The sequence below is a fragment of the Aulonocara sp. 'chitande type north' Nkhata Bay genome, linkage group LG12 (genome assembly GCF_057382095.1).
Source record: "Aulonocara sp. 'chitande type north' Nkhata Bay isolate Kocher_YH1m ecotype deep benthic linkage group LG12, A_spYH_male_GT1.1, whole genome shotgun sequence".
NCBI classification, from domain to species: domain Eukaryota; kingdom Metazoa; phylum Chordata; class Actinopteri; order Cichliformes; family Cichlidae; genus Aulonocara; species Aulonocara sp. 'chitande type north' Nkhata Bay.
This window is the reverse complement of record NC_141355.1, coordinates 39,540,168-39,553,698: the sequence shown is the minus strand read 5'-3', so window position 1 is coordinate 39,553,698 and position 13,531 is coordinate 39,540,168. Positions and strand designations below refer to the sequence as shown.

At 42.1% G+C, this 13,531-nt stretch overlaps 1 protein-coding gene across 2 annotated transcripts; it reads right to left on the bottom strand.

Moving 5' to 3' along the window:
* Positions 1-2,137: 2,137 nt before the first annotated feature.
* Positions 2,138-12,884, bottom strand: LOC147318112 (GTPase IMAP family member 8-like). 2 transcript variants are annotated; one of them, XM_086257769.1, is made up of 5 exons: positions 12,314-12,884; positions 12,193-12,230; positions 10,749-10,800; positions 5,801-6,955; positions 2,138-5,715 (listed from the first exon to the last, which is right to left on the bottom strand). In XM_086257769.1, exons 3-5 carry the CDS (start codon positions 10,765-10,767, stop codon positions 4,154-4,156), a joined length of 2,736 nt encoding a protein of 911 aa, XP_086113895.1. In that variant the 5' UTR covers positions 10,768-10,800; positions 12,193-12,230; positions 12,314-12,884; the 3' UTR covers positions 2,138-4,153. The 2 variants fall into 2 exon arrangements, with proteins under 2 accessions (XP_086113895.1, XP_086113894.1); XM_086257768.1 differs by lacking the exon at positions 12,193-12,230.
* Between the last annotated feature and the right edge of the window lie 647 nt (positions 12,885-13,531).

Sequence of the window (13,531 nt, the reverse complement as noted above, 5' to 3'; positions counted from 1 at the left end):
CGCGTCTGTTTGTCGTCAGTCTGTGCTCCGTTTAGCGTCAGCATCACGTCTCAGTGCTCGCTGAAAATCAGCTGATTGATTTATTTGTACAGTAAACTCAGCTGATGTAACAGCTGCAGGTTCTCCGGCTACGTGGAGGCGTTAACCCTGACCGACACGCGAGCAGGAACGAGCATCGCCGTTTGATCGATTTGATTCACCGGAGAAAACTTCACAAAGTGCATTCTGGGTAAAATTTGAAGGTTCACATCGGGCTGCTTAGAACAGGCCACAGCAGAGGGAAGGTCTCCCTGCTGGATCAGGATCAACACGGCTCAGTGACGCGCTGGTCGAGGCTTCAGATCGACGCCCAAAGATGCTTTTCAGCGTTTGAAAGTAAACATTTAAACATCTTCTTAAAGTTACTGCACAAAACAGCTGAATGTGATGGAGTCACTGCTCCATGACGTGATCTCAAGTTGTAAAAATATTTACTGCCGAGCAAGAAGGACAAACTTGTAACCTGTTTAAATAATCGAATCTTTGTTTTTCAACACGAAGTTTTTGGTTTTAAATGAACTTTTAGGCTTGTAGATGAAAAGTGAAGCTGAAACCAGCAGCGCTGCTTTGGTCATCGTAACATTAAACAGGTTTATAAGTTTTATTCTAAAGTAAGAAGGTTTTTTATTGTACATCAGAGGAATTTAACAGCTGTAAATGTGTAATTATGTTACAATAGGTTTGAGTGTAAAACAGCTGACACGTCAAACACAACCTGCACATCCATCAAATCATGTGACTGTGGACGCTGCATAATACCAACAACACTGATTCATTTCATTAGTCTTACAATTAGTACTGAAAACCTTTAATTTCTTGTTTCTGTACTATCCCCACTAAATTATTCCAGAAGTATTACAACAACCATATTTTTTTAAATAGTTTTTAAAATATCAGAAAATATTTAATATTTTTAAAGTACTAGAAATTGAAAAAAAGCTTCCTGTCAGGTTGACGTGTTTAAACGTGTCCGTGAATGACGTTAAAGCCGCAGCTCTGTGTCGACTCACCTCGTGCTTCGGTTTATCTCAAACATGCTTTTTAATCTGCAGCTTAACCAGCTGATGCCACCAAATGACCACCAGGGGGCAGGGCTCGACCTGAGTCGTCGCCTCCATCCCGATTGGTCCGTTCAGCCTCATCGTCTCCTCTGAGCACACAGCTTTGACCCCACACAGATGTGTACTTCATTTACATTTGAGAACAGGAAGCAGTCGTGTACGATCAGAAACAGAATCGTTTTACTTCCAAGGATTCACATTAAAGTTGTTTTGGTCAATAAATGTTTTTAGATCTGAGTAAAATGATTGTATTTCTCTTTTGAGCTCCACAAAACTTCATCTTCTCAGAAGATGATGTTTTTTAAGCACAACGAGCCAACGAACGCAGGAGGCAGAAAAGGTTGTTGATGAGGTGAAGCCGGCTCAATTTTGAAATGTCGAGTTTCTCAGTTTCAGACAGCAGCTGGAGGCTGCAGCTGGCACCTGGACTCGTCTGCTACGCAGTCCTGCTGCGTGTGGTTTAACATCGTCCTGCTGAAAATAGAGGCTGTCAATGAAAAAGCTTTTCCGCACATATCTGCCGAGTGTCTACGTTATCCCTGAGCTCCTAGACGCACGCTGGCGTTTATTATTTTACAAGCTGTCGTTTTTGTCTCTTTACGTCAGAGGCCACCACCAGGGTGATGGAGAAACGACACGAGTAGACGGTCCAGGCGTGTCAAGGTTTGCGCTCATATATTTCTTACGATGGTGCATTTTCCAGTTTAAACAGTTTAGAGAATAAATGAACAAAATATTTATTTATGAGAAAATTGAGCTCCGTTTTTATTGACATATTTACACACAGCGCGGCCACATGTTTGTACTTTCACCTTCTAAATGTCTGCCCTGCTTCAAGTCCCTGCACGTTATCTACACGTAGTGTTCAGACGTGTTCGAGCACATCAGCTCAGCCATCTGCTCCACAGGTCCGAGTGCTGCTACGACTCAAAGCTTCATTCTGTGATATCTCAGGTGTTTACAGAGACACAGATAAGTTTGTTAGTATCTGAATAACGACACTGTGTTGATGACTGCTCGTCACTGCAGAGGATCTTAAACCAAAGTTTTTATTCATGTTTAAAAAAACAAAGCCGAGCATTTTCAGAGTGTCAAAAGTAATTGGACAGTTGACTGACTGGCAGTTTAGTCATGTTTATGACAACAGAAGCAGATACACTCAGACAACAGACCAAAGGTGTGACAAACACACGAAGCCAAGGTTCGATAGTACCGGACTGACGGGAGGAGAGAAACAGCCAATGATCTGAAGGAAACCACGTCATGTGACCAACATGGTGGAGCCAGTGTTACAGTGCAGATGGATAATAACCCAAAAAACTTCCACGTAGATCGTTCACCTGATGAAACTGGTTCAGCTGTTTTAATCTGACTGTTGTCCTGATGAATGTTTCTGATCGTCAGACTCTTCCTGCGTTGGTGCTACTGCAGCTGCAAACAGCAGCAGGCCAGAACAGGCCCTGCGATCTTTGTGCGTGCAGAGTCGGTCGCCTCGGACAAACAGATCGTCTTCACACTCTCAGCTTCTCACGAGATCACAAATGCATGCTGCGTTCAAGTGACAGTGGACGAATGATTATTAATGTTTATTTTAATGAGAAAATGAACAGGCAGAGGAGGAACAACAGTCAGATGACAGCCAGATATCAGACATTAGCCTGCACTGATGCAGATGTTTGAAGGAGAGCGATCGACATACACGATCTGTGTAACATGATTCTGTATCAGTGATTTGGTGGCTCAGTGATGGTCTGGGAGGCAAATCCATGGAGGGAAATACAGACAGATCTCTACAGGCTAGATACCACCACCCTGACTGCCATTAGGTGCGGAGATGAAATCCTCCACTCACTGCAGACTCTACGTTGGTGCGCTGCCCGGCCTCATGTGGACAGAGTTTGCAGGCACTTCTGGAGGATAAATGAATATCACTGACTGGCCCCAAAGCTCGCCTGACCTAAATCCAACAGAGCACCTCATTATGTTTCTGTCCACCTGACACCATCAGGTTGGACCTCAGACTGTCCAGGAACTCAGTGATGCCTTGTCCAGACCTGGGAGGACACCACAGGTCGTCTCATTAGAAGCAGGCCCTGGTGTCATCGGGCACACACACCATCACGTGGGGGCCAAACAAACGACAGAGAACCGTTTTGAGTTGGTCACATGACATTTCAGTGAAATAAACGAGCCACTTTTTTTCTCTTTGTGTCGTGAATTCAGCTCCTTGTATCTGATCTGACGTGTTTGTAAAGTGAACAGTCAAAGGAGCTTGCAAAGAAAAGCGTCTGGACTTCTTTAAGTTGCTTGAAGACGTTTCACCTCTCATCCGAGAAGCTTCTTCAGTTCTAAGGTCAAATGGTGGAGAGTCCCAGATATAAACCTAGTGGGAGTTTCCCCCCACAGAGGGACAAAAGGACCCCTGATGATCCTCTAATCGCCTGAGCCAAGGTGTGAAACTGGGTGTGGGTCCCAATCAGCCAGAGTTTCGGGTGAGTTCATTGAAGTGGAAAGAGATGTTAATATTTTTCGAAAGTAGAGTCCAAAGGCAGCATATACAGGAAGAACAAAGTAGGACCAAGAACAGGCCCCTGGGGCACACCACAGTAAATATGGGCAGAAGAGGAAAAGTATTGTCCCATAGCAACGGAGAAAGTCCTCTCTGAGAGATCTGATTTAAACTAAGATAGGACTATGCCTTTGAGACCAACAGCATGTTCTAGCCTCGATAATAAAATGTGGTGATCAACCGTATCGAAAGCAGAGGTCAAATCAAGTCGACTAAAAACCACAGAGCAGCCTGAGTGGACGGTTAAAAGTAAATCAATGTTAGAACTCAGGAACACAGAAGTGCATGTAACATGTAACAACAGCTAATTACTATACATGAGATGAATTAGTTTTACTAGTCAGAAGCATATTTAATGTTGGTGTAATGACCTGTAGTTTAATAATGACACTGCTGAGACTGATGATCACTAATCAGTTTCTGTGCTACTTTAAAGATTCTCTTATCTAAATGACAGAAAGAGAAGAACATCTGACGTTTCATTTCATAAAATGCTGCAGGCTGATGAGCTGCTGAGCTCTTCTCCCAAAATGTTTTTCATCAACTCATTTAGTTGATCTTTTTGTTTTTCCTGGAGGTCTTCTATGTCCTCCTCATTAGTTTGATTCTTCATTTGTCTTTCATGTTTTTGCATTAAATTCTTGATCTTGTTCAAGTTTTCAGTCTTTTTGGTCACACGTCTCACTAAGTCGTACATTTCCTTCTTATGTTCTTCCCTCTGTTTTGCTAAATCATCCACGTGTTTCTTCTGGGCTTGGTTGAACTCTTCAGCTTTCTTTCTGGCTTCCTCTTCATGTTTCTTCTTTAGATCATCCAGAGTTTTCTTATGAATTTCCTCCAATCCTTTTATTTCCTCTTCTCTTCTTCTTTGATCCTCTTCTTTATTGATTTTTTCACATTCCAGCTTTTCGTTATAATCTTCCTGGAGTTTTTCCATTTTTTCTTTCTCTTCCTCTCGTCTTTTGTCTTCGTCTTGTCGTTGTTTGTCCCACCATTCTTTCTGTTCTTTCTCCCACTCCTCTTGTTTTCTTCTCATCTCTTCTCTGGCTTCTTCCAGTTTTCTGTCCACATTTTCTTTTGCCTCTTTTTCTGACTGAATTTGTTTGTCCAGCTTTTCAAGTTCTGTTTCAAACTCTTGTCGGCGTCTTTCTTCTTCAGCTTCCTTTTCCCTTTTCTCATTTTCCCTGATTTCCTGTTCCTGCTTTCTCTTCTCTTCTTCTTCTCTAATTTTATTTCTCATTTTTTCGAGTTCTTTTTCTCTCTGTATTCTCTCCTTTTCTCTTTCTTCATCAATTCTTTTCTCCATGGCCTCCATATCTTCTTTATATTTTCTTTCCATTTCTTCCTTTTCTTTCTGCATCTCTTCTTCCTTCTCCTTTAAAATCTTCTGCATCTCCTTCCTTATCGCAGTTTCAGCCTCTTGCAGCATCTTGTTGGTAAAGCAGCGCCTTCCATTGTTCTTCATCGTGGTGTCAATCTTTGCTATCAGATCACTGACTTGTTTTTTATTTTGTTTGTCATTGTTATTGAACACATGGTATCTTCCTCCACAGTCAGAGATCAGCTTCTTAAAGGAAGGATCACAGTTGTTTTTGATGTAGTCCTCTGAGGACAGTCTGCTACGCTCCAGTTCATCACCTCTGGTTAAAAGAATGATGGTGAACTTTTCAGAATTCTTCCCAAAGAATTGCTTGATGAGTTTCAGTGTCTCCTTCTCCTCTGCTGTGAATCTGCCGATATGAATCACCAACAGGAAGACATGTGGTCCTGGAGCCAAAAGACTGACACATTTCACCAGCTCTTCTAGAACCTCCTCATTGGACAAACTTGTGTCAAACAGACCAGGAGTGTCGACCACAAGAACGGGACGACCGTCCACCTCACCGTGTACTTTCCTACAACATTGGGTGACTGATATTTGACTTGATTCAGCTTTAAACTCATCTCTTCCTAAAATGGTGTTTCCTGTAGAGCTCTTTCCACAGCCGGTCTTCCCAATCAGCACAATCCTGAGACAGTCTGAGTCCTGTTCTCCAACTTCACCACCTAAAACATGAAAACAGTTGCATTTAACTTAGAGTTAGATCAGGACTCAGTGGGTCATTGGAAATAGAAAATCTAAATTACTTACCAGTGACAAGTTTTAAGACTTTCTCCATTTGTGCGTGTAAAAATGTTGCAGTTGTATAACAGCACAGTTGTCCTGTAGGCTGACTAATTTTGTCCACAATCTCAAACATCTCTGGGATCTGCTGTTTTTTCTTGATGTTGAGAACAACTGATCTTCCTCCACAGCTCTCACAGAGCTCCTGGATGTCCTTGTCTTCCTTTAGAAAGCTTAAAACAGTTGGATCTGTCGGATCTGACTTGACAGTGAACAGAATCATGGTGAAGTCATTGACTCGAGAGCCGAATGCATCCTGGATGATCTTTAACTCTCTCTTGTCTTCATCAGTGAGGGGAGCCACAGGTAGGACCAGGATGAAGGCATGGACACCCTCAGGATCACAGAGGGAGATACACCTGAATGATTCCTCCATCACTGCCTCCTGAGGTTTTCCATACAAGGCAGGCAGCTCCACCAGGGAAACCCAACGTCCACACACCTCTCCCTGATGTTTAACACACTCTGATGAGTTGGAGGCTGAATGAAGCTCAGTCTGACCTAAAATGGCCTTGGCTGCTGACGTCTTCCCTGATGATCCACTCCCAAACAGAACCAGGTTCAGACTGGACTTCACATTGGGTTTAGCCTCTTCTTTTAACATTAGATATTTTCCCCAGTTTTTACTCACTATCTCATTCATTTCTTCCATCAACTCTGAGGAATCTGACAAGGAGTCTTTCCTGTCAAAGTTAATGAACTGCTGCCTTTGTTTGGATTCTTCAATGAGTTTATCCACTGAGTTATTCCCTTCCTCGTTATGCGTTCGGATGATGATGGAGTGATTAAAAGCATCTTGACCAAACAAGCTCAGGACCAAATTCAGAGTCTGTCTGTTCTCCTCAGTGAAATCAGAAGGTTTGACTAACAGCAGCAGAACGTTTGGTCCAGGAGGACAGAGACTCACACAGCTCTTCATCACTTTAAACAGCTCATTCACAGGCAGACTGAAGATGTTGGGTGTTTTTACAACTGTGGGAGGTTTCCTGTTCCTCTCTCCAGAGGCAGCACCAGATTGCTTTCCTCCAAAACCTTTAGACTCTTTTTTCCCAACGAGGAGCTTTTCCAGGGCTGATTTCTTGTCATTACTTTTTCCAAACAGCATTATCCTGAGTTCACGTGCTGCAATTAGAAAAAAGTTATTTTACATCAAAAATTATGAAACACATATTTACGTCACATTCCATTACATAGTTTGCAATTGTTAATCATATCACTTGAGAAATAATCACTTACAACTTTGTCTTAAAACAGGTTGCTTAGTGATAGCGCTGGCAGTTACACTTTCCGATATGGTTTCTTGATGACGGGCCGGGCTAAGTTTGAACAGCCATGTCAGCCCTCTATTAAGGAGGATAGGCTTCTGGGCAGGTTTTAAAGGCACTGGCCTGATATTGTTGGACAGAGGTGGCAAAGGTGCAAACTTTCTTTACTTAAGTAAAAGTCCAAAAGTACAGGCTCTGAAATGTACTCAGTGTAAGAAAGTAAAAAGTAACTTGTTGAAGAACATTTCTATGAACAATTTTCATACAAAGGTAACTGAACCTTGTGCTATACTAATATAACAATGAAATAATGTTAGTGCATAAATCTAAATTCTAATGAATGTACTCAGTTTGAATCTGTTATCTCGGACACCTGCATTGAATGATAGCTTTAAAACAATAACTATTTTCTGTTGCCTGTTGTAAATGGTAACAGTGAAATGAGTACAGTCAAGGGTTATATTGGCGGGTGGGAAACCCTAAGAGGGAAAAATATCACAACTCACAAAAATCTTTAATATGAGTTTCAGTAGATTTTCTTGACTGATGTCCATCCTCTACACTGATACTAAACTGTTTATACTGTCTTTACACTAGACAGTATAGAGTTGGGATAAAGTTGGAATTTAGTTAATGAATCATCAGCTTAAACGCAAATTATGAGCACTGGACCAGCTCTTTACCCTCTAGAGGACACTTCAAGGTGCATGGGAGTTTGCAAAACCAGTCTAGATGTGTTTTGTGAACATGGAGTATGGGGAGTCTGCTCCAGATCGGTCCACAGTTCTGGAGCTGCTACAGCAAAAGCACGATCTCCTCTAAGTTTACGTCCAGTCCTGGGTACATTCAGGCGCAGCTGATCAGCTGACCTGACAGAGTGGATAGGTGTGTAAAGCTGTAGCAGCCCAGAGAGATAAGATCGTGCTAGGCCACGGAGAGCTTTAAAAGGAAATAAAATAATTTTAAAATGAATCCTAAAATGAATGGGCAGCCAGTGAAGTGAAGCTAAATTAGGGGAAATGTGCTGAAACGTTCAAGTGCCAGTTAAAAGATGAGCTGCAGCATTTTGCACCCTCTGTAGATGGGTAATTTATGATGCGCTGACCCCAATATAAAGTGCATTACAGTAATCCAACTTAGCGCTAACAAAGGCGTGGATCACTGTCTCAAAGTGCTGCTGTGAAAGAATTGGCTTTATTTTAGTTAGCTGAGTTAATCTATCTGTCAAGCTTCAGATCACAGTCCACTTTCACCCCCAGGTTTGTGACAGCTCGTTTAACATATTGGGCCAAGGTATCTAAATACACATTGGGGTCTCAGTGGGGCTACCAAAACACATCACCTCTGTCTTTTTATCATTGAATTTTAAAAAGTTAACAGACATCCAAGCCTTAATGTCATCGAGACACTGAAGTAATGGCTGTGTGGAGTATGTGCCTTTTTCCTTTAGAGGGACATAGATCTGACAGTCATCAGCATAAAAGGGAAAAGGATGGCCGCTGTGTTTGCTTCGGACTACTCCTCACCCCCTACCCAACCCTGCGGCTTGTCACGTGCTCCATAATGTTGTGCTGTGGACATTTATGTGTAATGTCTGTGTTGTGTGTGTATAGTGGGGCAACCTGCATGTGGCGAATAAAGCCTTGATTGATTGATTGATTGATTGATTGAAATGCAATGTTTTCTCAGTATAGTACCAAGAGGAAGCAGTATAAAGATAAGAGGAGGGGGCCTAGAACTGAGCCCTGTGGGACACCACACAAGAGAGGAGCGGAGGACGACACATGTTCGCCCCTCCAAGTAGGACCTGAACCACTCCAGTGCTGTGCCCCTAATGCCCACCCAAAACCTTTAAAAGTGCTGATTCAGAGCTATGAAAGGATTTAAAACCAGATTGGAAAACCTCTAAAACATTTTGCTTTTCCAGGAAGGTCATTAATTGGCTGTGAACCATCTTTTCAAGAATTTTGGAAAGAAAATGTAATTTGGAGATAGGCCTGTAATTTACAAGAACTGTAGGATCAAGAGCAGGGTTTTTAATCAGGGGTTTGACTACTGCATGTTGAATATCTTTAGGGACAACACCTGACATCAAACTGGTTTACCAGCTCAAGAACCAAAGGCCCAACTGTAGGTAGCATCTCTTTTAAGAGTCGAGGAGGGACAGCATCATTTGCCCTGCAGGCTTAAAACAACCAACAGTCTTCTTTAAAGTGACTGAGAGGTCACGAGCACAAGGAGACATGTGAGCCCTGGTGGAGGAGACCTCAATAAAAAGGGGAAAAAAATTTCACAGGCTGCAGACGAGGGCTCGATACATTCAGTATGTGGTGCACCAAGAACAGAGTTAATGGTTTTAAATAAAACAAGCAGGTTGTGACAGTTTGACAGAATAATGTCAGATAAGTGTTTTCTGACAGCTCGGGTTGTGCTGTTCAGCCAGGACTTAGATTTAGTTTTAGGCAGTCTGGTTTTTAATGGAGCCACAGTGTCCAAAGCAGTCCGACAAGTGGAATAAAACCATGAGCTCAGGTTCTCAGTCTGTGTGCATGAACACTCTGGGATTTTAAAGTTTTAGTTTTAACTAAACTGTTGAAAACTGCTCAGCAGTGGAGGAGTTAAACACGCGACAGTGCTGAGCAGCAGTGCGATGTTTGACCCAACATCCGCGGGGAATTAAAACAGCAGCAATATTTAACATATTGTATTCTTAAATAGTCTAGTCTGTTCCTGTTACTGTACTGGAGCAACTGTAACCCACATAATTTCCTTAGGGATTAATAAAGTATGCTGATTCTGCTGATTCTGCTTAAGAAAGAAAGAAAGAGTACTTTATTGATCCCCGTGGGGAAATTCCTCTCTGCATTTAACCCATTCACTCAGTGGGCAGCCATTGGGCGCCCGGGGAGCAGTGTGTAGGGATTGTACCTTGCTCAGGGGTACCTCAGGGTAGCTGTTCAGGGGAATCGAATCCCCGAACTTCTGATCATGGAATCATGGACCACTCTACCTACTGAGCTAATATATTTTTTAATATAGTTAGTGTGTTTCTGTACTGTGTCCTGTTTTGTTTGTATGTGTGGGGTTTTTTTTTGCTGCTGTTAGAACCAAATTCTGCCCTGTGGGACCATTAAAGGATTATTCTATTCTATTCTATTCTATTTTATTCTATTCTATTCTATTCTATTGCCAATCTCCTTTATGAAACTAGCCTCTGATGGGATCCAGATATTTGGGACACATTTCAATTCTTGCAACCTGATTCCAACTGTGTGATTTTTGGGCCTAGGCATCGTGGTCAAACTGTTGATACTGATGCTTAGTGAAGGTCAACAATCCTGATTTCCAAGCATTAAACCTTTGGTAAGTACAGATAGTGTTACACTGGATTATCTTGTAAGTTGTTATTGTTGGCAGAACTGTGAGCATGTTGGATATGTTTATCAGCCAACGTTGCTCCTAAAACCAGCAGCACAGTGTGATCATGGCAGTTGGATCCTGCTCCACCCTGCTGCTGCTGCACCTGTTTGTTGCTTACTTTCACTTCCAATACCTGAACAGATGTTACAGTTACTCTCTAAATCTATTCTCTGTGGACGGTGTGAGTGCAAAATCCTCACTGCTGATCAATAACATGTGAGTGGACTCACCAGCTGTTTTGGTTGCCATGATGTCGATTTTCTGAAAAGACCTGGGGATGAACTGGAAGGAAAAAAAAGTATTTTAGGTTCTTTGAATCACACGACATGTGATGGTAGGTGGACAAAGGGGCTGTAAGCATGAATGGTTCGAATGGAACGGCAGAAAAAAAGAGTGTAACACAAGTTACATTTAGCCATGGTAAATAGTATTTGTATAGCGCTTTACTTAGTCCCTGAGGACCCCAAAGTGCTTTCTGCTACATTCAGTCATTCACACACAGATGATGGCAGCTACATTGTAGCCACAGCTGCCCTGGGGCCACTGGTGCCACCGGGCCCTCTGACCACCACCAGTAGGCAACGGGTGAAGCGTCTTGCCCAAGGACACAACGACCGAGACCGTCGGTTCGAGCCCCGGCTTGAACCGACAACCTTCCGATTACAAGACGAACTGCCAACTCTTGAGCCACGGTCGCCCACATCATGAGTAACGGCAGAAAGAAGGTTCACATCTTTCACTTTCAATTTCAGTTTTCAAAGAAATTAAAGTCTTTGTATAGACTGATCAACCAGATTGAAGAATCAGGGGACCTCAGTCTGAACACATGTAGAAGTGTTTTATACACATGGATGATTTATTTCACGTTCTCAACCTCAGAGATCATTTATGCTTTCAGGAAGCCTACTGTGCACAAGAAGATATTACTTGAATGAGTTTTAATTAAAGAATATTATGATGGATCCATTTGATCCACTCATGTGTGCTGCATTCAAGTGGATAATTGGACTAAGATTATTCCAAACAGTCGGACAGAAACGACCAACTATAGACCACATCACCTGGATCATAATCACATTCACATCTTACTACAAGGATTAATTTAGCAAACGCTTCTGAGAACGATGATTAGATGAGATCACGAGAGTCTAAAAACTCCAGTAAGTGAAACACAATCTGAGTGTGGGCGGTACATCTGCAACAAAGAGAATACCAGGACCTGCTCCAGCCCGCTGGGTACAGGTGAGCAGCTGCAAAAAAGGTGTGTGTGTGTGTGTGTGTGTGTGTGTGTGTGTGTGTGTGTGTGTGAGGGGGGAGTTGTGGCAGTTTCAGTAGAGATTAAAAGTTTCATATAGATAAAATATTAAAATATTCCTCTTCACTCAACTGTCTCACCCTCCAGTTTATATGCAACCTTTCTGTCTACTCAGAGGAAATTATTGATGTCATCATAGGTTATATAACAAATAACCTAAGTTTCATGTTTCTGCTCATTCTGTGCAGTAATTTGATAAAAGCACAAAACAAATATTAGCAATTATAGTTCTGCATCATATCACACAGGTTCACTCTCTGCAGCCATAAAGAAAAGATGTAAATGAGGAAAAATCAAAAGTATATTAAAGGCAGTAACGATCAAAGTGAAACTATCATTAACAAAGAATCACGACGCACCTCACAGCACAAACACAGCTAACAAAGGTGCAGCAGACCTGCAGAGAATCCAAAGCATGAGAAAACATTTAGTGATGAGTTTAACTGTTCAGAAAAAACAGCAGATAAATTTGTGCTTTACCTGTTTGTCGTCCTCTGAGTTCACAGGTGAGACATGGCGCCTGCTTCTTTGTTTGGTTTCACCTCTGACGACGGTATGAAGGCGGGCTTAACGCTGCCCACCCAATCAGAAGTTAGAAACACTGCTCATGTTTTCTCTGAGCCTTCTTTTCTTCACTTTTGATTGGGTGGGAACAACCACCCACCCATACTCTGTGTGCTGGTGTTTGGGTGGGGTGAGTCTACTCGACACAAATTTATGCTTTATATTTGTATATTTGTACAGATTTGTGTCGACGTTCAGAGGCTGGATCCATGCAGAACAGATGACAAAACATCTGCATCGGTGCGCCTTCATGTTTGTCGTCTGGTTGCACCGATGTTCTGTACGACATCCTGATGTGTTGTTGGTCTGATGTTCGTTGTTTAAAGTTTAAAAGAATACATTTGCCCTCTGTCACTTTAATGCAGCGTGCATTGTGGTTGTGTGAGAAGCCGAGAGCATGAAAGTTAATAACTCCACAGACTACAGCTAATCTGTCAGAAAGCAAAAGAATGCAGGGCCTGTTCCAGCCTGCTGTGTTAGGAACGACGGTTACAAATAAAAGTGTGAGACAAAGATCGTCACAACAAAAATGTGAGTGTGCGTGCCTGTTACAGTTGCTCCTGCTTTTTCTCTTCAGCTTAACTTTTTCTCAAGATGACTCTCAATCTTGATGAACAAATTGGAGTCTATTAGACACCACAAGTGTGATTTGTAAATACTGAACATAATTTTTGAACAGCAGGGTGACTGACTGAACACTAGAGCGTAGGTGAAGAATCAGATTTCATGGTTATTGCTTTGGAATCAGGGTTATGACGTATCATGTGTATCAGTGGGGGCTGTTAGTTTTGGTTCAAAGACTTTACTGTCATTACTCAACACGTTCTCACTCCCAAAATGTAACAATTTATACTAGGTGACAAATCTTCAGTATGTTACCCAACACGTCTGCTTTTTTCTGTTTCTGTTTCATATATTTTGGTGGTTTTCTAGATTATGATTTATGTTCTGATTCTTGACTTGTGCTGGTTTGATTTTGTATTATGGGTTATATTTTCTGTCAAATCTGTCTTTGTAAATTGTTTCCTGTTTTATTTTGATAGTTCCAGTCCTATGTCAGTGTATTCAGTTTTACTTCCCCGTCTCGTTAGCCCTAATTTCTCCGAGCTGTGTCTCCCTCCTGTTTTCCATTCC